General features: G+C 43.4%; 2 protein-coding genes across 4 annotated transcripts in view; one reads left to right on the top strand and one right to left on the bottom strand.

Annotated features, from left to right (window-relative positions):
- LOC144667884 (sorting nexin-11-like) overlaps positions 1–25242 on the top strand; it is a 117181-nt gene that overhangs the window by 74286 nt on the left and 17653 nt on the right. The gene's annotated exons all lie outside the window — the stretch shown is intronic.
- The window catches only part of LOC144667672 (uncharacterized), a 49793-nt gene that overhangs the window by 20197 nt on the left and 4354 nt on the right, over positions 1–25242 (bottom strand). Inside the window, exon 2 of the mRNA XM_078529128.1 lies at positions 12255–12718. Coding sequence (XP_078385254.1) covers positions 12255–12711 — 457 coding nt within the window. The 5' untranslated portion in view covers positions 12712–12718. The remainder of the gene's footprint in view (positions 1–12254; positions 12719–25242) is intronic.

Genomic DNA, 25242 nt, shown 5'->3' with positions numbered 1-25242 from the left:
TCTGAAAAAAGAGACACGTCTAAGCTTTTTGTCTTGCACTCATCAGGACACTTCGCAAAAATACCAATATAAAGGGAAGACAACAGTTTATATTGTATGTGAAGAGATTGCTGATTGGTTGACAAGTGGCACTGCCGTGGAGAATGCACCACTGATAATGACTGACAGTTAACTGCCAAGCATTGTTTGAAATTTATAGGCAGCTTGACCCTGATTGGTCAAGGCATTTCCCTGAGGAATGAGTCAGCGAATAGCTGTCACCTATTTTATTTAGCTGAAACAGGCACAATGTATGTAAATGTTCTTTCTGTCTGCAAAGAACAGAGCCCTGTGTATTAATATATGTAGCTTCCAGCACACACACGGGCCACACTGCGAGCCTGACTGTCAACCTTAGATTGGTTGTCAGCGTAATTCTTAGCACATGGGACACCTATCACACAAATGAGTAATGTGGCATATGAATTTCAGTGCCAGTGTGATGCCAGGTATGTAGGTCGTAGATCCCAAAGACTGGCGGGTTATATCAAAGAGCATGTCCCAGCTGCTGTTCACAATGGGGAGGGTACAGACCATACCCAACTAGCCCGTGCTTGCAAAACTCAAAACACAGTGTCCAACATTAGATGTGATTCCATGATTGGACAACATTTGCTGAATAATCCTCAGTGTGCTAAGAATTACGCCGACAGCCAATCTAAGATTGTCAGTCAGGCTCGTAATGTGGTGCATTTGTGTCTACTGGAAGCTACATATATTAATACACAGGGCTCTGTTCTTTGCAGACAGAAAGAACATGTACATACATTGCGCCTGTTTCAGCTAAACAAAATAGGTGACACCCATTCGCTGACTCATTCTCAGGGCAATGCCTTGACCAATCAGGGTCAAGCTGCCTGATTTAAATTTCAAACAATGCTTGGCAGTTAACTGTCAGTCACCATCAGTGATGCATTCTCCATGGTAATGCCACTTGCCAACCAATCAGCACTCTCTTCACATATGGTATAAATTGTTGTCTTCCCCTTACATTGGTATTTTTGCAAAGTGTCCTGATGAGTGCAAAATGAAATGCTTAGACATGTCTCTTTTTTCAGCAAGAAACATTTTCTATGCAGCGAGTTGTGGTGAAAGGGTGGTGGAAGCAGATTCAGTAATAACTTTCAATAGGAATTGAGTAAATACTTGAAAGGAAAATAAAATATAGGGTAATGGGGAAAGAGCAGTAGAGAGGGACTAATTGGACAGCTCTTTCAAAGAGCCGGCACAGCTATGATGGGCCGAATGGCCGTCTTCTATGCTGTTTCATTCTGTGATTCAATCTGTTCAGAGCACATGCTGCAAGGGTTAAGCATATTATTGTTCTCCTGCTCCAGCCTGTATATATAATTTTAATTTCTAACTATTTCACTGATGTGCATGTAATTTAGCAAATCACAGTCACAATGCCACCCTCTTATTGGGAAGAAGAATGTGAAATTCAATTTTATTATTCCTGAAACATGAAAACCTACAGGGATTAAAAAATAATATTGAGGGAGAGGAGATAGTGGGTGGTCTGAGTGGAGAGGATTGAATGAAGCCCTTGTGCTGGCTTGATCACATTACCGATTTCTAATCGCTCAGGCATTCTCAGCTACCCAGCACCAAGAACAGCACAGCCCTGCTCAGCACAAGAGAAATGTGATTAAAGATTCTAGTCTTTTACAAAGAAAGTGGATGGAAAGTGGTACAATTCTTGGTACTGTTGAATTGTGATAAGATCATCGGTGTAATGCAACAAGCAGAAATTTAACATTGAATTCTCATTGCGGTTGCACTGCGATGTACCAACCACTGCCTCATCCTCTGATAAGATCAACTTCCATTTCACTGACGTTCAGTGTGACCTTAAACAGGACTTGATTGTATCTGTAAAGAATGTGGGTTTTTTTTCTTCATCGGCCTTGGGACTGCCAGAGAAAAAAAACAACAGGATGTGATTTTTAATATAGATAACTTGTACAAAAATTCTCTGTTGTTGGCCTACACTGGCTGTATCATTAACCTTACGAGTACCACATTGCTTTGGGCATGCTTTGTGTGTTTGAAGTTGGAACAAGCTACGAGAGCCAAGTGCACTACACTAGATCTACCGCAGAGCACAGCTTTCATCCCCTTTACCCCCACTCTCCCAAACAACATCAACTTGCTCCTTTAATATTTGAAGTTGCTTCGCATGATTGATTATCAAACAAAATTTGACACATGCTACATAAGGAGATATTAGGGCAGGTGACCAAAAGTTTGGTCAAAGAGGTAGAGTTTAAGGAGGTCTTAAAGAAGAGAGAAGTGGAGAGGTTTCTGGAGGGAATTACAGAGCTTAGAGCCCAGGCAGCTGAAGGTAAGGCACAGCTGCCAATGACAGAAAGATCAAAACTAGAGATGTACAGAAGGTCAGAATTGGAGGACTGTTCATTAAAAGTGCGATAAAAATACAAGTTATTGTTTCCGTAATGTGTGGCATCTCGTGAATTAAAATCATGTAAAAGCACTTATTTTTTAAAAACAAAAATGCTTTAATAACATAACCACAGTCTTTGGAGGATTAAAATATGTAAAATAATTGGAGACATTTGTATGCCTTGATGTGAAGATGCTAATTCTGTAATCTCATAAAACATTTAAAGAGACTGAACTTATGTTATGAAACCTGTGCTGGTTTTTAAATCAAAAACTGTCAAATTTCGCAATCAATCACACTTAGTTCAGTTTTCAATGTTCAGTTTATTTGTTGAAATCAGGAACTGGAATTCTGTAGTGTTATTACTATGTTGTAAAATATTTATTTCAATATTTTAAAAGCACTGTTTGCAGTTTTTGGCACAACACTATTGGAAGGAGATTGAGGCTTTATAGGGTACAGCAAAGATTCACAGGGTGAGGATGTATAAGTGCAAAGAAAGACTTGAGAAATTGGGCTTTCTTCATTAGAACAAGTCAAATTAGCATATGATAGTGGTGTTTAAAATCATGAAGAAATGGGACAGGGTAGATGGTTCAAACTGTGTCCAGTGGACAAGGGGTCTAAAATGAGGGGTCACTGATATGTAAGAGATTTAGAACAGAGGACAAGAGAAACCTCCTTACACAGAGAATTGAGAGTCTGTGGAATTCACATCCACACTGAGTGGTTGAGGCAAATTATGTCAAAATGCAAGATTAGATTGGATGAAGGAGAAGAGGATGAAAGGATTTGGGGACAGGATGGATAGGTGTTATTTGCACTGTTTGTAAGCGTAGCAGGTAAACACCAACACAGACTGGTTGAGCTGAATGGCCTGCGTCCATGTTGTAACTTCTTTGTGTTTTCATGTACTTTCACCAACAGAATGGGACTTTAGGAATTTTGATCCTCTTGATTTACTTATTTCCTCTTGTTTTCTTTTTAACTTTGATGGCTTCAAGCCCTATAGCCATTTTACATTCCGCTAGGTTTCTTAATTTAAGATTTGATTAAATTCTGTTATTTCCTAGTAATTAACTGTGGCTTATCACTTGATTAACTTGCAGTGATTATGCTGTGATTATTAATTGCACTGAATTCAGGGTGGGGTTGGGGGCTGGGGGGAGGGGGGGAGAATTGCTGTTAGCCAGGGTGACAAACGATGATAACACTGAAAAGTGGAACATAGAATAGGAGGAGGAGGCTATTCAGCCCTTTAAGCCTCATCTGTCATTCAACTAGATCTAAACACCTTGGTTCCTTAACCCTTAAAATCCCTACCCAACAAAAATCTGTCAATATCATTTTTGAAAGTTTTGTTTAACATGTCATTTGAAAGATGACACTTCCAACAATACAGCACTCCTTCGGTATTGTGCTGGGAAAAGCAGCCTAAATTTTGTGCTCAAGTCTTTGACTCAGAGGCTACCCATAGGTTTTCAAAATATTTTGCAAATGTACTGAAATGTTAAGTTAATTGCATCATTTATCCTTACACTGCACTGATCCTGATATGTAGTACTTAAATGATTTTGAAGCAAGCCTGGCACTCCTGTGAGTCACTAGATGCAAACTGAATGCCTAAACCATTGAAATATGTTAACATAATCAAAGCGTTACAGATCACAGTCTTCCAGAGAAATACCTGGGTCTTTGTCCTGAGGTGTGAGAATCAGCCAGGCTGTACCATAAATTTTATTAGCATGCAATCACTGACTTTACCTCTGTTGTGTGTAATGTGACCAGCAATAGAAAATACAATTGAAAATCTAACAAAGATTAAAATGCTTCATCTTTGTTGTTGCTGGACTGCACCCTTTTTTTCCCAGGGTTTTTCCTCCTCCATCTCCATAACCTTTTTCCTGCAGTCAGGCATTTCTAGAGAGTTTATAACTGAAATGTTATATTTTCTTTGTTCTTTAATGTTGTTTTTCAAAAACCATGGGCAGAATTTTGCTGCCGGTGAGCAGGGGTCAGGGCCCACTCGCCAATGCGTAAAATGACGCGGGATGTTGTCGGGCGGAACCCCCGACGTCATCCTGCCTCATTTAAATTTTCAGGAAGGAGAGGGGACAGCAAAATCAGCTGCGGGCCCACCGATCTGTCAATGGCCAATTGAGGCCATTGACAGGATCGATTAAACAATTAAAGGACCCGCCCATCCAACCTTAAGGTTGGTGGGCAGGCCAGGAGCCCCGGCGGCAAATAGATAAAACATGAAGCCTCATCCACCAGCGGGATGAGGTTTCATGCAGGGTTTCAAACATTTTAATAAAGTTATTATGTAAATTATGAACATGTCCCATCTCATGTGACATTGTTGGGGAATTTTTTTTAAATATTTTTAAACATGTCAGTGATCTCCCAGAGGCAGCACTTAGCCTCAGGGAGATGTGCACACTTTCGTGCGCATGTGCAAAAGAGCGCACTCTCGCTTTTGGGGAATCCCCCCCCTCCGCCTGCACAGGAAGCGCATAGCGCTTCCCGCCGGACGTGACGCTGGGCGGGCCTTAATTGGCCCACGAAAAATGGCAGCGGGGCCCGCTTCTCCATTGGGGATCGGCTCCCCGCCCGCCGGAGATTGGGTCGGGCCCGCCTGCCCGACAGGCAGAAAATTCTGCCCCATGTAAGAAATGTTAACTGTGGTGCATTTATTTATATTGTAGCCAGATCCTCATCCCTTCGTAGTTTTTGTAACTCACTGCAATTACTGTTTCCATGCAAATAGGACATTCATTAGCAGCACTGCAGACTCTCTGGCAGCTAACATTAACTTTTAATATTCATGGCCAGCTTTTGAAATGGCTCATACTCTCTGCAGATGTATTTCTATTTGCATCCCTTCTGCTTATTGCATTTTATCTACTCTGTCCTGATGCAAAGAGGCTGTTTCTCATGACTAGAGAGTTTAGAACTAGGGGGCACAGCCTTAGGATTAGGGTTCATGAGATGAGGACTGAGATGAGGAGAAGTTTCTTCGTGCAGGGGATTGTGAATCTTTGGAATTCTCTAATCCACAGGGCTGTTATTGAGTATATTCAAGACTGAGATTGATAGATTTTTGAAAACTGAGGAAATCATGGATATGGAGAAAGGCCGGAAAAATTGAATTAAAGTATAAGATCAGCAATGATCTTATTGAATGGCGGAGCAGGCTTGAGGGGCTGAATGGTCTTTTGCTGCTCCTATTTCTTGTGCTTATGAAACTGCTGACTAGTTGGGTTGAATTTTTGATTGTGGGTCTCAATCTCACCATTGGAAGAAAAGTGGGTCTGGTACTCACACATGCTGGTTTTGGGACCCAGAGAGTGATTTTTGAGTAGATGGCCAATGAATTGGCCACCTCCATAAGCCCTATGGAGGGTGGGCTCCCAAGGCTGGAGGGCCAATTGGAGGCCTTCCAGCACTAACACTTTGACAGCCCCACTGTTAGGAATGGGAGCTGCCGATGTAGGTAGGAGAAAGACGGAGACATCATCTGAAAACTTTTTTAAAACTTTAAAAATAAAAAGGGGTCACAGCTGCCATACTGTCATTCATTCAACCTATTCTTAAATGTTGAAGTAAAGACGATGCAATCACTAACTCTAGTGTGTTGCACAGGTTTTCAACCCTGTTTTAGTTTCTCCTGTTTTGTCCTAACTCTTTTGTACTTATTTTGTAGTATTTTTTCCTTATTCCAGATCTCTCAATCCTAAGTCTTCCTGCTCCCTCCACAGATGTCTGTGGCCATCTCACAATTGTGGTCCTGGTGAGAGGGATTAAAATGGTAGATGGTTCTCTGGTCTGCTGCTGGGACACCGTCCCGACCTTAGTGAAGACCCAACTGCCAACTGGAAAATTCCCCTCACCCCACTCCAACCTGGCTGTTCAAAAATGGCCCTGATCTGGATCCATGCTTGCAATTCGGCAGGTAGCGGGAAGTTTGGGGCCCCATCCGCCTCTGGTCCTGCTTCCACAGCTATTTAAAAGTTTGGCCTGTGCTGTGTTACTGTCACAGGTGGCAGCTGGCATCCAGTACCACACTGGTCAACCACAGCTTGTATTTATATAGCACCTTTAACTTAGTAAAACATCTCAGAGTGTTTCACAGGAATGTTATCAGACAAATCTGATACTGGACCACATTAAGAAGATATTGGGTCAGGTAACCAAGAGCTTGATCAAAGAGATAGGTTTTAAGGAGGTGAGAGAGAGCAGCAGACAGTCCCTGAGGTTTAGGGAAGGAATTCCAGAAATTAGAGCCTAGACGGCTAAAGGCACGGCCATCTGTGGTTGGGCAACGGAATCAAGGATGAGCAAGAGGCCAGGGTTGGAGGAATGCAGACATCTTTGAGGTTTGAAGAGCAGGAGAGGTTACAGAGTTAGAAGAGGCGAGTCCATGAAGGGATTTAAATACAAGAATGAGATTGGCCATTCACCCATAGGCACTGACTTTGGAGGAACAACTACCCTCTGTGGTGTCAATATCAGGTTGTAATGCATCCCAAAACCTGATTTAAAAAAAAGAAAGAACTTGCATTTATATACCTTTTCCCAACCTCAGGACATCTCAATGTGCTTTAGAGCCAATGAAGTACTTTTGAGATGCAGCACTGTTGCAATGTAGAAAACATGGCAGCAAATTTGCATGCTTGGTGTCTTTTGTTCTTTGTCTCAGTTGGAGAAGATTTTTTTCTCTATCTTATTAGCTGGCAGATATGACTGCCTTGTCCATTTTCAAAGAATTATTTCAGAACAGAGACCTCCTTGAAGGTTGCTCTCTATCATTAGGTATGCACTCCCAATTTTTTGATTTTCAGTATCTAATTCAGTGGCAGTGGAAAATCTGACATTGGAATCCAAGCCCATTTTTAATCTTAACTCGAAGACTTGTTCTATTTCTTTTAATTTTTGTTTGTGAGAAAGCCTGAATATGCTGTAAAAATTTGGGGATTATTTTTTGCTCTAAGTAAAAGGTTGCCTTCATTGAAAAGAAACAAAAGGTTTGATTGGCATGGCACCTATATAGACAAATGTAAATCGGAATTGGGTTGACTTGTGTGGCACATTTAAATTCAGTCAGTCGGTCCTCGGTGTGTACTCAAAGAAGAAATGGACCCAGTGAATATTTCTCAAAAAATCCCTAAATAAATGTTTATCTTCCGTTAAGAACTTAAGAAATAGAGCACAAGTAAATCATATGGCCAGCCTCTGGAGCCTGCTCTGCCATTCAGTAAATCCATGGCTATCTTCTACCTCAACTCTACTTTCCCACCCTATTGCCACATCCCTGAATTTCCTTCATCTCCAAAGATCTATTGATCTCAATCTTGACTGAGCTCCACAGCTCCCTGGGGTAGAGAATTCCAAAGATTTACAATGCTCTGAATGAAGAAATTTCTCTTCAACTCAGTCCTAAGTGACCAACCCCTTTTCCTGAGCCCTGGTTCTTGACTCATCAGACAGGGGAAGCAGCCTCTCAGCATTTATACATTTCAATTAGATAACCTGTAATTTCTCTTAAACTCCAGAGAACACACTCAATCTCTCATCCTGGGACAACCTTCTCATCCCATGATTCTCACCTCTCTTCTGGAATCTTTGTGGTTCCTAGTGTGATAATGTTCCTATCTCTAACCTCCTCCAGCCTAGAGGAGAAACACAACCGTGATTGGTGTCCTGTGACATCCACCTCCACACTGCAATAACTTATATAGCACCTTCAAGGTAATAAAACATCCCAAGGCACTTCACAGGACCATAATAAAACAGAATGTGACACTGAGCCACGTAAGGAGATATTAAGTTAGATGACCAAAATCTTGGTCAAAGAGGTAAATTTTAAAGAATGTCTTAAAGGAGGAAAGCGAGGTGGAGAGGTATAGGGATGGAGTTCCAGAGCTTCGGGCCGTGGCAACTTAAGGTACAGCCTCCAGTGGTGGAACAATTAAAATCAGGGATGCTCAAGAGGCCAGAATTAGAGGAACACCGAGATCTCAGATGGTACACAGCTAAAAATGTGTGTGCATATCAGGTGGTTGAAGAACCTGGTCTGGCTGTGACGCACCCTATAGTTAAATGCCTGTTGTCACTCACTGCCTAAGTCCGCACATGAAAATTGACAACTTGAAGGGCAGTAGGCAGCTATTGAACTGTATCTGACAGGAGTTAGTACCTTCAGGAGAAGGGGAAAATTGTTTTCCTTATTGCATTTCTATAACACCTTTCATAAGCTCAGGATCGCTCAAAGCACTTTACAGCCAATGGATACTTTTGAATTGTAGTCACGGCTGCCAATTTGCACACAGCAAGCTCCCACAAACATCTAAAATTAGTGGTCAGATAATCTGCTTTAGCAAAATGGGCTGAGGAATAAATATTAGCCCAGGACATTCTTCTTCAAAATGATGACACGAAATATTTTACATCCATTTAAGAGTTTAACATCTCATTCAAAAGAGTGCACCTCTGATAGTGTAGCACTCCTTCAGAACTGTACTGAGAACGCCAGCCTGGATTGCATGCTCAAATCTCTGTAGTGGGACTTGAACCCACAACCTCCTGACTTGGAGTGTGACCACTAAGCTAGGAGAGAGTGGTTAGGGGCAAATGATTTACATGCGGGGTCCAAGGTGAGTGAGGTGGATACGTGAACTCCTGGAGTTAAACAATTATGTGATGATCCCTCAAACTTGCTCATTGACATTCTCTGGAGAGAAGGACTTCTCCACATGGCTTTGTGCCACCCTGACTCAGTTTTTAACTTGTTAAACCTGTCTTCAGCCCATCCTCCAAATTCCTTGGTTGCTATTGGTTTCCTTTGTAATCACAAATGTACAGGACTCAGTTTCTTCCAGAATTAGCATCCATGTTATTGTGACCGGGAAAGAAGTGGCCGTGATCAGCAAATAACAAAATTTGTTCTTGAAAAGCGATGGAGCTGCTTGGAATATGAATAAAATTTGTGACCACATACGTAACATCACCCATCTCGGCCTCTGCCTCAGCTCATCTACTGCTGAAACCCTCATCCATGACTGTCACCTCCAGACTTGACCATTCCAGTGCTCTTTTGGCTGGACTCCCACCTTGCACCCTCTTTAAACATGAGCTCATCCACAACTCTGCTGCCCATTTCCAAATTAACACCAAGTTCTGTTTACTTTGCAGTCACTGAACTGGAAGGACAGACAGATTTACTGTCTCATCCTAAAGACTGCACCTCTGATTGTCCAGTGCTTTCTCAGTATTAGCAATCGGATTATCAGCCTGGATTTTGGGCTCAGGTCTCTGGGGTGGGACTTGAACCTATGGCCATTTGACTTAAGAGGCAATAGTGCTACCCACTGAGCCATGCCTGACAAGTGAACAGTTGAATGTTTATTCACCAACTGACCCATTGCAGAAGAGATCTTCACTTTTTCTCTCCTGTCCCGGTCTTGCCAAAATTCTTACCGGATCATACCTTTGCTATTTCAATGCCAATCTCATGAATCCAACAAAGATGTAAGTGATCATTGCCATTTGGCTAGTGTTACTGTTGCACATGGTAGTTATACCTATCTGCCCAATCTGATTGGTAGGGCTTACTGTGTGAGAAGTACCTTGCACAGTAGGCCATCCGCCCATTCATACCCTATAAAAATATTATGCTTCAAAATGGCTCAGTTGGTAACTGAAATGATAGTGTTAATGAGCCATACAGAGCCAGCAAAATTCTAAGTTTCATCCCTCGTATGGGTGAGTTAACTGGGTTGACAGTGACAATACTATTGACTTCTGAAAGGAGAGGGGAAATTAGCTGGGGAATTCTGCTACAGATCACTAGCTGGCAACCCCCTGGTGACAGGTATGTGGGCGGCAGGGTCAGATTTGGTTGTGCAGCACCATGTGATAGAATAGCTTGCTGATGTTCACCACCCACACTCACTGATCATGAAGAATGGCCACTTGTGGGAGATGTCAGCACCCATGAAAACCTGTCCCAGCAAAGTTAACATGTTCACAAAGGCAGGTTAAAAAATCGAAGAGAAAGAAATTGATGCTGAGGCATATCTCTGACCCCTAACTCAGTGAGTATGTGAAACTGGAAATAAGCCTTGTGCAAGGTGTTGTGGACTAAATGCAACCTTGCACTATAACAATTGTAGAGTGCGGTAAGTCCGTGGACGGATCTGTGGACAAGAACAAGGGCCAGGATTTTATTGGGCCGATGGGGGTCTCACCAACTGGTCAGGGAATCGGTGGGAAACCCATCAGTTCTGTGGGGGAGGCCTAACAGAATCAATTGCCCTTCAGGCACTTAACTGGCCACAGTCAGACCTTCTCCACGATTGAGGTCCCCAGTGGCAGAAGTTTCCCCCTCCCCACTGAGAGCTGCTGACAATCGGATCATGCTGTCAGTGCCAGTGGGAACAGTGGTAGCTGGTGGAACTACACTCACGTGAGGCCCAAGATGGCGGAGGGGCCACAGGTGAATGAAGGCAGTATGGGGGTCGTGAGGTGGGACTTCTGGGGCAGGGGGGGATCAAGAGGCATGGCTGAGAGGGGTGCGTGGCTTTCAGCAGCTACATCTCTGCCTGATGCTGGGTTCCTCAATCGGGCACAGAGTGCCTGATAATGAGGGACCACCACCATCCCATCCCGCCCCCCACCCTTGGGGAGGCCACTGGTAATCCCGACAGGTTTTTCCGAGTAGCCTTCCAAGGGTGAAGGAGACCCGTGAGGCCTCCATTTAATCCCTGAACGAGCCTAATTAACATCCCACCAGCAGCAGCCGAGAATTTTGTGTCAGTCCCATCCTCCAACTTAATCAGGAAAGGTTTTCCCAGCTATAAAAACAAAAAACTGCGGATGCTGGAAATCCAAAACAAAAACAGAAATACCTGGAAAAACTCAGCAGGTCTGGCAGCATCGGCAGAGAAGAACAAAGTTGGTTCTGTTGAAGGGTCATGAGGACTCGAAACATCAACTTTGTTCTTCTCCGCCGATGCTGCCAGACCTGCTGAGTTTTTCCAGGTATTTCTGTTTTTGTTTTAGGTTTTCCCAGCTGCTGGGAGACTGACACGGGGCCTCTCCCACAATTAAGTGGGCCCAGCCACCATGGTTCCAGCCGCAATGGGCTCCATAAGATCCAGTCCAGGGTGTTAGGGAGATCAGAACTAGGGGGCCATATATCTCAGATAGTCACTAATAAATACAATAGGGAATTCAAGAGAAGCTTCTTTTCTCAGAGAGTGATGAGTTTGTGGAACTTGGTACAACATGGAGTTGTAGTACTTGAGGAAAATTGCATCGATGTATTTAAGGGAAAGCTAGATAAACACACGAGGAAAAGAGGAATATACAGTGTGAGAGGAACAGCATTGAGAGGAGGCTCGTTCAGGCTGAATGGTCTATTTCTGCGCAGTAAATACTATGTACCAAACACACTGCTGAATTACATGGCTGCAGAAAGGAATGGGAGGTTGGATTTTGCCATTCCATCACAATTAAGTGAATTTACCTAAACCAACCCCGCCTGCCCCTGTTCCCAACTTCTTGATCAACAAATTTCTAATTTGATATTTAGAGGTGAACATGAAAACATGAGATCCTATCGCGTGGTAACTCAGATTAAACATGACCTGAAAGCTGTGCTGTGAACCAGATTTTGCCACCTTGGTCATTTGTTATTGATCCATGTGCAAGGAAAGGGCAATATGAAGGTGTGTGAATGGAATAGTGACAGCTTTGAGAGACATTGGGGATAAGGTTGGGGGGTGATCAGCAAAATTAAATATCGTACCAGTCCACTGGTCGCTTGTCCCTCTGAATTCGCTCTTATCCTTCGGCGCGCGCTTATAGGCCAGGTTGTTGCGGTTTTTCCACCGGCACAGCCACCCGTTGGTGGGTTTGAACTCGATCCCCATTTCCTCGGCAAGGGCCTTGGCTTTGGCCATCAGCACCGGCCCCGAAATTGGGCCTTTCTCCTTGCTGGCTGTCCAGAACCAGCTGAGCAGGGCGTCGTCGATGGTCTGGTTCTTCCCCTCACGCTTTCGCTTGCGCTCCAGGTTCCCACCACGCAACCATTCCTCCAGAATCTCCTCTTTCTTCTTGACGATTTTGGAGATGGCAGAGGCGGTCAGCCCGTACTCTCGGGCGATCTCCTTCTGTTTGAAGGAGGGGTCGTTCAGCTTCAAGATGATCTGGACTTTCTGAGCCAGCGTGATAGCGGTCCTTTTGATTTTGATCGGGTTCTCCATACCAGCACTGCAACAGCACAGAAACAGCAGACTACAATAGTGTGTTTATACAAAGAGAGTCTCCAAACTCCTAACCATAATCCACATTTTTTTTAAATGCCAGACAGGCAGTGCAGTTGTATACTGGATTTTTTTTGTTGTGTGATGAAGGAGTTAGGCAGCATTTACAGCACAGGCATTATGGAAGCTAACAGGCTCCAATGTGGCTGCTTGCAGAATGTAGAGAAGGAATGAGCTTCTCAGCCTCTGCTGCACAGACCAGGAACAAAGAGGTCTGTGAAACGTGAAGTTGATGCTGAGCAGGCTTTAGGGATGTGCTTTGTGATGTAAAATAAGTGATCTCATCTGAAATTCGACACCACAACCCAGCCCTGATAAGATCATCTGCAATTTGCTGACGCGTACTTATGATCCTAGGCAGACGTTGATCTTATCAGACACCAGCAGTACAGAAGGAAACAGTTTGTGGTTTATTCTCAAAAAAATTTAAAAGAGAGGGGAAAAACACACACTTAAGTTGATCCTATGCAGCAGCTTATCTCCAACAGGCTCTCAGTGTATTAGCAGTCAGAGAACGGGGCATATTTTAAATAGGCCTTAACCATCTCAGTACTGAATGATATCCAGCATTAAATATTAATCAAAAACAAAGAATAAAGAAGGCAAATTTGTTAATGACCAAACTGAATATTGAAAAAATAAATGAATTATAATGAGGAATAGCTTTGCAAAATGTGAAACAGACATCAAGTAACAACAAAGAGGGAGAGAGAGGGGGCGGCACATACAGAAAACAGAGAAACACGCACACACAAATACATATACAGTATAGTAAACAGAGAGACATGCGCACAGGAAAGAGACATAGAAAGCAGAAACATAAATATAGAGGGACACAGAAAATGGAGACATGCAGAAGTACAGAAAGAGAATTACGTAGACTCAGAAACAGGTATAGGGAAACCAGAGATGTGCAGAGAAACACCTATAAAACACAGACCTATACATACGAGAGGGTGACAAAATCACTTGGAGAAACTGAGAGAAACAGCAACAGACACCAAGGAAGATCAAGAGACTTGCACTGAGATGGAAATTTGTATGTCGTTGAGCTCCTGCGTGAAGTGAGAAAAAAAGCCCCCAAAAAGTTTTAATCACTGGTGGTTAATATAAATAAACTGGACTACCTCAAAACAGTTAATCCTGTACAGGATGTGGTTTTAGCCCTTCAAACACTAGGTTTCCTCTGCAGCTGCAAATGGGAAAACAGGTTTTACAGCGCACCTTAAATTATCAATTTAAAGTGTAACAAAAGAGGCTGAGGTTGGGGGAAGTAGCAATATTTAATATTTAACTAGCAATATTTATTCAACAGAATAATAACTAAAGAATCGTGTATAAGGGGTTTGTTGAATGTATATACACAGCAACAAGCCATTCGGCCCAACTGCTCGATGTCAGGTTTGCTGAAATCCTCAACACTGCAGTCAGTAGCCTTGCTTAGGGTAGATAAGAAATTGGAACAGGAGTAGGCCATAAGGCCCCTTGAGCCTGCTCCATCACTCAACAAAATCAAAGCCGATGTGATTTTGGCCTCACTGTTATTTTCCTGCCTGTTCCCCATAACTCTTGATGCTAATACAAATGGTGTGAAACTTCAGCAAGACGTGGGCTCAGCGCTCACTCCTTTACTGGTCAGTTTGTCTTATTACGAGGTCTTATTACAAACATGTGATCAGAATCTCCTGTGTGTTTATATATTTTTAAAAAGCTGAAATTCTCCTCTTGAGTACACACTCAGATTTAAGCATTTTCCAGTGCAGTGTCAAAAGATGAACACCCTTTTCAAAAAACAGATGTTCACTTTGCCCAATTTTCTCTCTCTTTCATAGAATTACATCAAATGTGCAGCACAGAAACAGATAATTTTACCCCAACTGGTCTATACCACTGTTTATGCTCTACATGAGCCTCCTCCTACGCTACTTACATAAGAACATAAGAACTAGGAGCAGGAGTAGGAAATTCAGCCCCTCGAGCCTGGCCTGCCATTCATTACGATCATGGCTGATCTCATTTCGGCCTCAATTCCAATTTCCCACCCTCTCCCCATAACCTTTCAACCCATTACTAATTAAAAATCTGTCTATCTCCTCCTTAAATTTATTCAGCGTCCCGGCATCCACTGCACTCTGAGGTAGTGAATTCCACAGATTCACGACCCTTTGAGAAAAGTAATTCCTCCTCGTCTCTGATTTAAGTCTACCACCCCTTAACCTAAAACTATGGCCTCTCGTTCTAGAATGCCCCAGAAAGGGAAACATCCGCTCCACGTCTACTTTGTCCAACCCCTTTAGCATTTTATATACCTCAGTTAGATCTCCTCTCATCCTTCTAAACTCTAGCGAGTATAGGCCTAAACTGCTCAATCTCTCCTCATAAGACAAGCCCCGCATCTCTGGAATCAATTTAGTGAACCTCCTATGAACCACCTCCAGTGCAACTACATCCTTCCTCAAGTAAGGGGACCAAAACTTGCACAGTATTCCAGGTGCAGTCTCACCAATGCCTTGTACAGTTGCAACAACACTTCCCTATTTTTATACCCAATTCCTTTAGCAATAAATGCCAAAATTCCATTTGCCTTCCTTATTATCTGCTGTACCTGCATACTAGCTTTCAGCGATTCATGCACGAGGACACCCAGATCCCTGTGCACTGAAGCATTCTGAAGTTTCTCTCCATTTAAATAATAAGTCGCCTTTTTATTCTTCTGACCAAAATGGATAACCTCACACTTATCCACGTTAAATTCCATCTGCCGAATTTTGGCCCATTCACCTAACCTGTCCATATCCATTTGTAAATTTCTTATTTCTTCATTGCAACTTACTTTCCCACCTATTTTGGTGTCATCTGCAAATTTAGCTATAGTACCTTCTATCCCTGAATCCAATTCATTAATATAGATTGTAAATAGTTGGGGCCCAAGGACCGAACCCTGTGGCACCCCACTAGTTACAGCTTGCCATCCAGAAAAAGACCCATTTATCCCGACTCTCTGCTTTCTGTTTGTTAGCCAATCCTCTATCCAAGCTCATATATTACCCCTAACTCCGTGTGATCTTATCTTGTGTATTAATCTCTTGAGCCTTATCAAAGGCCTCCTGGAAGTCCAGATATACTACATCTACAGGATCCCTATTATCCACTTTGCTTGTCACATCTTCAAAGAACTCTAGCAAATTAGTGAAACACGATTTACTCTTCATAAAACCATGCTGACTCTGATGGATTGCATTTTGACTTTCCAAATGCCCCATTACTACTTCCTTAATAATGGATTCCAACAATTTCCCAACGACAGACATTAAACTAACCGGTCTATAGTTTCCTACTTTCTGCCTCCCCCCTTTTTGAATAAGGGCATTATATAAGCATTTTTTCACCTCACCCTATCAGCATATCCTTCTATGCCTTTCTCACTTGTGCGTTTATCCACCTTCCCCTTAAATGTATCCATGCTGTTCACCTCAACCACTCCCTCTGGTTGCAAGTTCAGCGTTATAACCATGTTCTGCATAAAGACATTACACCTTATTCCTGAATTCCTCATTGGATTTATCACCGATGATGGCCTCTAATTTTGGACTCCTCCACAAGTGGAAACATCTTCTGTGTCCTCTTGAAGGAACTGTGCCCTACCTATCCATTCCACAGATGACAGAAACTCTTCAGTACTTCATCCAAGTAGCAGCTCTTCATGTGCGAGTCCAGACTATGAGCCAGAGACATCAAAGTTAAGCACAATCCTGTCCGCCTGACACACCCACATTTTCTATCAGGACCATACTGAATAAAATGGTTTTAGATAAAGTAAGCTAGAATGTTGCTTCAAAGTAAGCAAGGGAAACAGGACAAAGATGGCGTCAATTCAGTTAGTCAAAAGTAAATTTGAAACGAATCTTAGGGAGAACTTTTTTACTCCAAGCATATGAGAAATGTTAGAAATAATCATCCTTGCTGGGTTGGAGACAGATGCATTTGGGACATTCTAAATACAGCTGGAAGGGATGCAGGACAGGCAGGGCACTAAGAAAGAAAATAGCTTGCACTTCTATGGCACCTTTCACAACCTCAGCATGTCAGAATGCACATTATAGCCAATGAAGTCACTTTTGTACGGCAACACACGCCTATTTCCACATAGCAAGGTCCCATAAACAGCAATGTGATAACGTTCAGATATTCTGTTTTAGTGATTTTGGTTGAAGGATAAATGAGGGAGGGACGTTGAAGTTGAGCACTGCTTTTGCACCCTTGACTTGGCTGCTCTACTTTGAAATGGGATGGGATTTTTTTAACATGATTGCACTCCACTCCTCTATGTGCAAGTAGAGTTGAGAGATGGGCTTCAACAGACCAAAAACTGCTTCTCATCTTTAACTTTGCTCCAGTTTTTATATTAACATAGATAAGGAGTGAGAAGCCCAGCTGATTTTCCTTGCTCCTCCCTCACTCCGTCTTTCCCTCCCTAGTCCAGAAATACTGAGGCTCATTATACTACTTTAATCCCCGCCCCAGCAGAGAAATATCCAGGGGAAAAGGGGAAAAATTTACAGGGCTATGGGGTATGTAAGAGGATGTGGGAGTAACTGAGTTGCTGCTCCAGTGAGCCAGCACTGGCATCATGGGCTGAATGGCCACCTCCTGTACTTGAACAATTCTATGATTCTATTCCAGGAGTAAATAACATCTGCTAGAGGCATTTTGTTTAAATCAACATATCGGTTTATGCTGAGGAGGGGTTATGGTTGAAGTGCCAGTTTTAGTTACTTTGGCATGGGTAGCATAAACATAGGACCTGTGAGAATCCAGTAAGTATCCAAGAACTGAAAAACTATCACACAAAAATATTCACCGATAAAACAAATACTTAATCACATCTGACAGTCTAGCCATTTGCCCCCTTTGTATAGCTATTATTTTAGAATGGTTACCAAAGTACAATAAATAATATTTTTGAATTTTTAAAGAAAGATTAAAATATGTTACCCATTTACAAGTCAGTCCCATTTCACCATTCGATAAGTTCCTCAACTCAATCTGTAAGCAAATTCCAGCTTTTCAAAAGCTGTAAGGTCCTTTAAGTCTGAATATCATTGTTGCAAGATTAGGTTAAGGCTTCTTTAAGATGAAAGTACCGTTCTTACTGGGATAACTTATCAGTGATACCACACAAAATTGATCTTCTGTTTCTTGACAGCCAACTGGAATCAAAAGCAATGACTAAGCAAGGCGTAGAAAACATTAAGGAGGAAAAAAGCAACACTTAACCAGGCTTTGTGGCTGCTAGACAGTGTAGTTTGACTTTTAAATCCAACTCTGTATTCAGCCACATGTAACCATTACTCTACTGTGTTTGGATCTTACATTTGCTCAATGGCCGAAAAAGAAACTTGTATTTCTGTAGCACCTTTCACAACCACAGGACATCTCAAAGCACTTTAGCCAATGAAGCACTTTGTGAAGGATAATTACTGTTTTAATGTAGGAAACATAGCAGTCAATTTCCACACAGCAAGTTCCCACAAACACCTATGAGTTAATAACCAGATAATATGGTTTAGTGATGTTGGAAGAGGGACAAATATTGAGCAGGACACTGGGGAGAAGTCCCCTGCTCTATTTGAAATAGGTTGGGATATTTTAACAACTACCTGAGAGGGCAGATGGGACTTCAGTTCTGAAAGACGTTATCCCTGACAGTTCAGCACTGCCTCAAACATATTTTTCATATTACAGATAAAGACGTAGTAGAGTGATCAGATTGCAATATGCTCCCCTGTTTATGTGTACAAGTACAGTTGGTCTCCATGCATAGAGAGCTCAATGCATCTGTGGCATGATGGAATGACCAATTGGGCATTGGACATCAACAAAATAATATATAGGCTTATTGCAGTCCTGCTCTGGATGGGCAGTTCTGGAGTGGCAAAGTGATCAACCTTCTTGCACCTTTGGTTGGAGGTTTCCTGAGAATGGAGGTAGAGTCTATAGACTTTGTCAAGTAAAGTCTGTAGACTTTGGCTGGTTTGTACTCAGGTGAATGGTGTCAGTTTTCTGTGACTATGCCAGTAGAAAACCTGTAACTCAAGATTGTCAAGTGCTTCATTCTGGTTAACGTGATTTCAGCAGTTAGATCCTGTTCCTCATCTGTTCCAGTTCCCTGGAGCAGGGGATGACGTTATAAGGAATAAGTTACTGGAATTCTGGAAACCTGCAAGTGAATTTATTGGAGTTGCCACATAATTGTATAGTTCAGACTGTATCTGGGAGTGGTTCGTAAACATCAATTGAACACTGTTAAAAGCGTTCAGCCCTATAACACACACCCTGTCATTTTACAGGTACTTAACATTAAAGAATAAACTTGTATTTATAGCACTTCTTATCAGAAATATCTCAAAGTACTTAATGTACAACAATTACTTTGACGTGCAGTGCTACTTATCTAGGCAAAAACAGTGACCATTGAGCATACAGCAAGATGCCATAAACAGAGCTGAAATGAATGAACACACAGCCCTGTTTCTTTTTCCCAATGCTGTGGATTGAGAGAAGCATGTTGCCCAGAACACCCTACCCTTCAAATAGTACTGTGGAACCTTATCTGTGGAACCACATCAGAAAGATGATCAGAAAGCCTTTCATTCCTGATCCCAGGAATGAAAGGCTTAACATATGAGGAACGTTTGAGGACTCTGGGTCTATACTCGATGAAGTTTAGAAGGATGAGGGGGGATCTGATTGAAACTTACAGAATACTGAAAGGCCTGGATAGAGTGGACGTGGGGAAGATGTTTCCATTAGTAGGAGAGACTAGGACCCGAGGGCACAGCCCCAGAGTAAAGGGAAGACCTTTTAGAACAGAGATAAGGAGAAACTTCTTTAGCCAGAGAGTGGTGAATCTATGGAATTCATTACCACAGAAGGCTGTGGAGGCCAGGTCATTGAGTGTATTTAAGACCGAGATAGATAGGTTCTTGATTGGTAAGGGGATCAAAGGTTATGGGGAGAAGGCGGGAGAATGGGGTTGAGAAACTTATCAGCCATGATTGAATGGCGGAGCAGACTCGATGGGCTGAATGGCCTAATTTCTGCTCCTATGTCTTATGGTCTTATGGTCTAAGACCACTGGCACCTTGGTTTAAAGTGTTAGTGGTGTCAACCGGGGCTTAGTGCATAGCGCCTTTGAATAAGAAGGGACTTGAGCACATAATCCAGGCTAACAATACCGATGCAATACTGAGGGAGTGCCCCACTGTCTTTTGGAAGTTTTCGGAAATTTTAAACCAAGGTGTCAGGTGCTGGAAGTACTCAGCAGGTCTGGCTGCATCTGTGAAGAGAGCAAAAGTTAACTTCTCAGGTTAATGACCTTACATCAGAACTCAACTCCAGTATTTCCAGCATTTACTGTTTTATTTCAGATTTCAAGCACCTGCACTATTTTGCTTTTGTATTAGGCTCATTACTTAGATGAACAAATCACCCATTGTATTGGAAAGAATAATTTTCAAAAAATTGATGCAGACAAGGATGTTGTTATTAATAGATCTTCCACAGTTTCCTTAAAGCCACAGGCCAGAAATTATTGTGCTGATATCGGCCTTCTGAAAGCTTAATGTGTTTAATGGAGGTGTTAGCTTTAGGGTTATTCCTAGGTTTATAAGTTTACAAGTCTGTCAATAGACCATGATATATTTATGCTTTGCAGCAGTTTTCCCTGAGCAGTGCATCTATTCTCAAGCACGCTTCCAATAAAAGTGTCGGCTTGGTGTCTGTTAAGCAAGTGGCAATGAAAGGAAATAAACCTGAAAAGCGTGGTAAGCTATCTCTGGGTTGGAGAAGAGTGACAGAACAAGGTAGGGTTTCTACTTCTGATAGCCATCCGATGACTGACCCTGACTGTAAAGTGCATCTTTATGACAAAGTGAGGAGAGAATTGGACTTGAAATCCATCTTTCAGATGAGACGTTAAACTGAGGCTCTGTCTGCCGTCCTAGGAGGATGTAAAAGACCACAGGGCACTATTTCAAAGAAGTGCAGGGGAGTTTTGCCTGATTCCCTGGATAATATTTATCCCTCAAATAGCATCAGGAAAAAAGGTAACCTGGCCATTATCACATTGCTGTTTGTGGGAGTTTGCTGTGGGCACATTGGCTGCTGCATTTATTAATTTACACTATTTAAAGGGTGCTTTGGGATGTTCTGAGGTCCGGAAAGGTGCTATAGAAATGCAAGTTTTTCCTTCCTTTCTTGACTGTGTTGCGCTCCATGGCTAAGTAACCTGCCAATACCCACATTTGAAGAATGTTCACTTGGGCAAGTAACTGACAACCATTCAACATAACATGAGAAATAAGAGCTGGGGTAGATCTCTTGAGCCTGCCCTGCCATTCAGCACGATCACGGTTGATCTTCTGTTTCAACTCCATTTTCCCACTCACTTCCCATATCCCTTGATTCCCTGAGAGAAATCTCTCTATCCCATCCTTAAACATATTCAACAATGGAGCTTCCACAACCCTCTGGGGTAGAGAATTCCAAAAGTTCAAAACCCTTTGAGTGAAGAAATTTCTCAGTCCTAAATATCGACCCCGTATCTTGTGGCTATGCCCCCTTGTTCTAAATTGCCCAGCCAGGAGAAACAACGGGCTGAATTTTTCCCCCGTTGGGGGGGTTGTGCGGGGGCGGGCGGGAGCGAGTGCGAACCCAATTGGGTGCATGCCGCCATTTTACATGAGCAGGCCGATAAAGGCCCACCCAGCGTGATGCACACCCAGAAGCGCCGTGCACTCCCTGTGAGGGCGGGTGGGGGGGAGGGGGGAATACCCTGAGTCGGGGCCTGCGCTGTTTCGTGCATGTGCGCGAAAGAGCGCAGAAATTTCCCTGAGGCATGGAGGTGCCTCAGGGAGATAAGTTTAAGTTCTGGAATATTTAATAAAGGTGAAAAAAATTTCAAGGACATGTCCCTTCATGTGAAACTGTCACGTGATCTGGGACATGTCCATTAATTTTTTCAAAAATTTTTATTTAAATAATAAACCCTTCATGAAACCTCATCCTGCCCATGGATGAGGTTTCATGAAAAATGCGAAGGCCGCCTGAGCTCTTCACCTGCCCCCCCGCCAACCTTAAGGTTGGACGGGCAGCATTCTTAACAACTTTAATTTCTATGTTAATGGCCTTAATAGGCCTTTGACAATTTGGCTGTGCGCCCACCGAACTGACAATCTAAATGACACACGGTGACATCGGGATGCCCGCCCAATGTCACCACGCGTCATTTTACGCATCAGTGAGCAGGCCCCACCCCCACTCGCCAACGGAAAAATTCTTCCCAACCTTTCACTGTCTACCCCCTTCAGGCTCTTGTATGTTTCAATTAGAACACCTCCCATTCTTCCAAATGACTGAGATTATAGGCCTAATTTGTTCAGCCACTCATTATGGGACAACCCTCTTATCCAAGAACCAATCTAGGGAACATTTGCTGTACTGCCTCCAATGCAAGTATAACCTTCCTTAGATATGGAGACCAAAACTGCACACAGTACTCCCAGCTGTGTTCTCACCAAAGCCCTGTACAACTATAGTAAGTCGTCCTTATTCTTGAACTCTAATCGCATACCCCAACAAAAATGAGCTGCTTCAGGATAGATGGGGAGAACATTTTTTTTTTTAAAAATCTTTCTAAATTAAAATGTCATTCTCTGCTGCAAAAAGCTTTTGCACGGCAAAAAAAGGTGGCCATTCAGCCCGTTGAGAATGCTTGCCACTCAATTAGATCATGGATGATCCGAGTCTTAATCTGCCACCTTGGTCCCTTACCGAACAAAAATCTCAGTTTTGAAATTTCCAATTGACCCTCGGCCTGAGCAGCCTTTTTACAAATTTAAGAACATTGATGGACCTCCAGGTTAATCCAGTGTGTCTAGTGATTGTGACATTGTAAATAAACTTTCCATCCCACCTGAAACTATGTGATCTTCTGGGAGAAGCGAGAAGCCACGTTAAAAACCCAGCTTTGCGGGTGGGGGGGTGTGTGGTGTGTGTGTGTGTGTGTGTGTGGTGGTGGAGGGGGGGGTAGATGTGGGAGGTAGCATCCCAGCTCTCCACCATCCTTTATGTGAAGAAATGTTTTCTGAGATCCCAAATGGCCTGTTTCTAATTTTAAGATTGTGCGCTCTTGTTCTGCAAGCACCCACCAGACAAAATAGCTCCTCTTCCTTAATGTACTGTATGGGCGGAATTGTCCCAGATTTGCACAAAGTGCGGTAGCGGGCGGGAAAAAAGTTGTTTTACCCACTGGCTGCAGTGGCGGGTTTTTGTGCCATGTCATCCCATTCCTGCCTCATTGATTATGCAGCCGCAGGAAACACGCCATCTCGCTGGCGGGCAGCCTCTGATTTGCCCACCACGCCGTTACCTCATCGCTTCTTCACACTAGGCGCCACATTTAAACCGCAGCTGCATGCACACTTCTCGATGCTTGCAGCCCAGGGCTGCCCCTGTGAAGACATGGCCCCAAAAGCCAGGAAAGAGTGCAGCACCCCCTTAACGCCCACCCCCCAATTCAGTGATGCATCCCTGGGATGCCTTTTGGACAGCGTGGAGGCTCACCATGTTATCCTCTACCTCCGCTCTGGCCGCAGGAGGCCCATCAGTCTCACCACTCCAGCTTGGGAGGCAGTGACAGAGGTGGTCAGTGCTGATGCTGCACACAAGAGTTCGGCCATCCAGTGCAGAAAACGGATGAACGATCTCATCCATGCTGCCAGGGTAAGGCAACCATCCTATCACTCTAAACTCACACACTCCCAAGGCCATCACACATTCACTGGCATCACACTCATTGCCAGCTCAAGGGACATCACCACTCTCTCTCACATACACCCTCACATCTCCATCTGGGCCATATCTCTGGACACTGCCTCCTCAGCCCTCACCATCTTGAGGCCACTTGCACAGATCAACATGTGCCCCCACACACACTCTAGGATACCCTTCTTCCCCAGTACAGCCCTCGCCCTGCAGCCTCTTCCCTTGCCTGAAGCCACTTCTTTCCTTTACCCAAGCAAGCCGTGGCCCTGCAGCCATTGAAAATCCACCCTTGCCTTATGGCTGGCCTGGTAGGTAGAGACCTGCCCATGATCCCCCTAAAAGTGATGTGGTGCTGCTTGCGAAGCCTGGCGCTGATGACCGCGAGTGCTGCCCAAAGCAAGGTAGGCAAACAAACCTCGAAGTCCCGAGTGCAGTCCGCCAGGTGCATGGCGCTTACGTACAGCTGTGAAACACGTCAGCATGCGCCCGGATGATCCAGCATGGTGGGGGTGATTCCAGCAACCAGGGCTTATAATGAGATGCTAAAGTATTGAAATGAGGTTCCCGACGTGTGGCAGCGGGCAATGCAGCCCAGCGTTGACGGGTGGAGTGGACAATCGCAAACTGGTTTCACGACGGCATGAAACCGATTTGTAGCTGTCTTGCCATATTGTCCCATCCCCCTTGCCATGATGCCCGACACCAACAGGGCCGGAAAATCCCGGTTTATATTTTGTTAACAACCCCTTTCCTGAGGTGAACTGAAAAGCATGTGACAAACAGAATATTAAATGCACCTGACCTGAATCCTCTCTCTCTCTCTCTCTCTCTCGCTCTGTTCCGTTAATCCTGCTTTGTGTCACGCTCAGCTAATTTCTGGGGCCCACTCAGTGATTCTAAGTTTTTTGAGTATGTAAACCATAGTTAGTGTATTTACGGTTAGTTTGAACTCTTTCACCTCTGTGATTTTGTGTCCTAATTGCTGTTGTAAACAGCAATATGTTCTTTAACCTAAATTAGCCAGATGAGATGGGGGTTGGTGGACAGGGTAGAAAGTATTTACTTAGAGACAAAGCCTGCTTAAACAGCCCAATTGCTCATGGCTCAGGGTACACAGGTCTGATGAAAGGAGAGTTCTTTTTGGGTGTAATTAAATTTTGTTAAAGCTGTGCACTTAGGTATTTATATTAATTCCATGTTTAAACTTCAGCCGTTGCTAAAATAGGAGCACCCTGACAGTTGGGAACATTGCAAAAAAACTTGTTCAGGGCATAAAAAGGGGAATTTGTGTCAGGGTTCACAAGGTTGAGAGTTGTTTGGGCTACATAAGGATCCATTCACAAGGGTTCAACAACAGCTTGCATTTATGTGGTGATTTTAAAGTAGAGAAATGTCTCAAGGAGCTTCTCAAGAGTATAATTAGACAAAAATTTATACCGAGCCACATAAAGAGATATGGGGACTGGTGACCAAAACTTTGGTTAGAAAGAGAGGTAGGTTAAAGAATGACTTAAAGGAAGTGAGAGAGGTGGAAAGGTTTAGGGAGGAAATTCCAAGGCTTAGGGCCTAGGCAGCTGAAAGCACAGAAGGGGGCCATTCAGCCCATCATCCTTGTGCCACCTCTCGCAATCCAATCAAACCCAG

The sequence above is a fragment of the Cetorhinus maximus genome, chromosome 25 (genome assembly GCF_964194155.1).
Source record: "Cetorhinus maximus chromosome 25, sCetMax3.hap1.1, whole genome shotgun sequence".
NCBI lineage: Eukaryota > Metazoa > Chordata > Chondrichthyes > Lamniformes > Cetorhinidae > Cetorhinus > Cetorhinus maximus.
The sequence above is the reverse complement of the archived record's forward strand: the minus strand, read 5'-3'. Positions and strand labels throughout refer to the sequence as shown.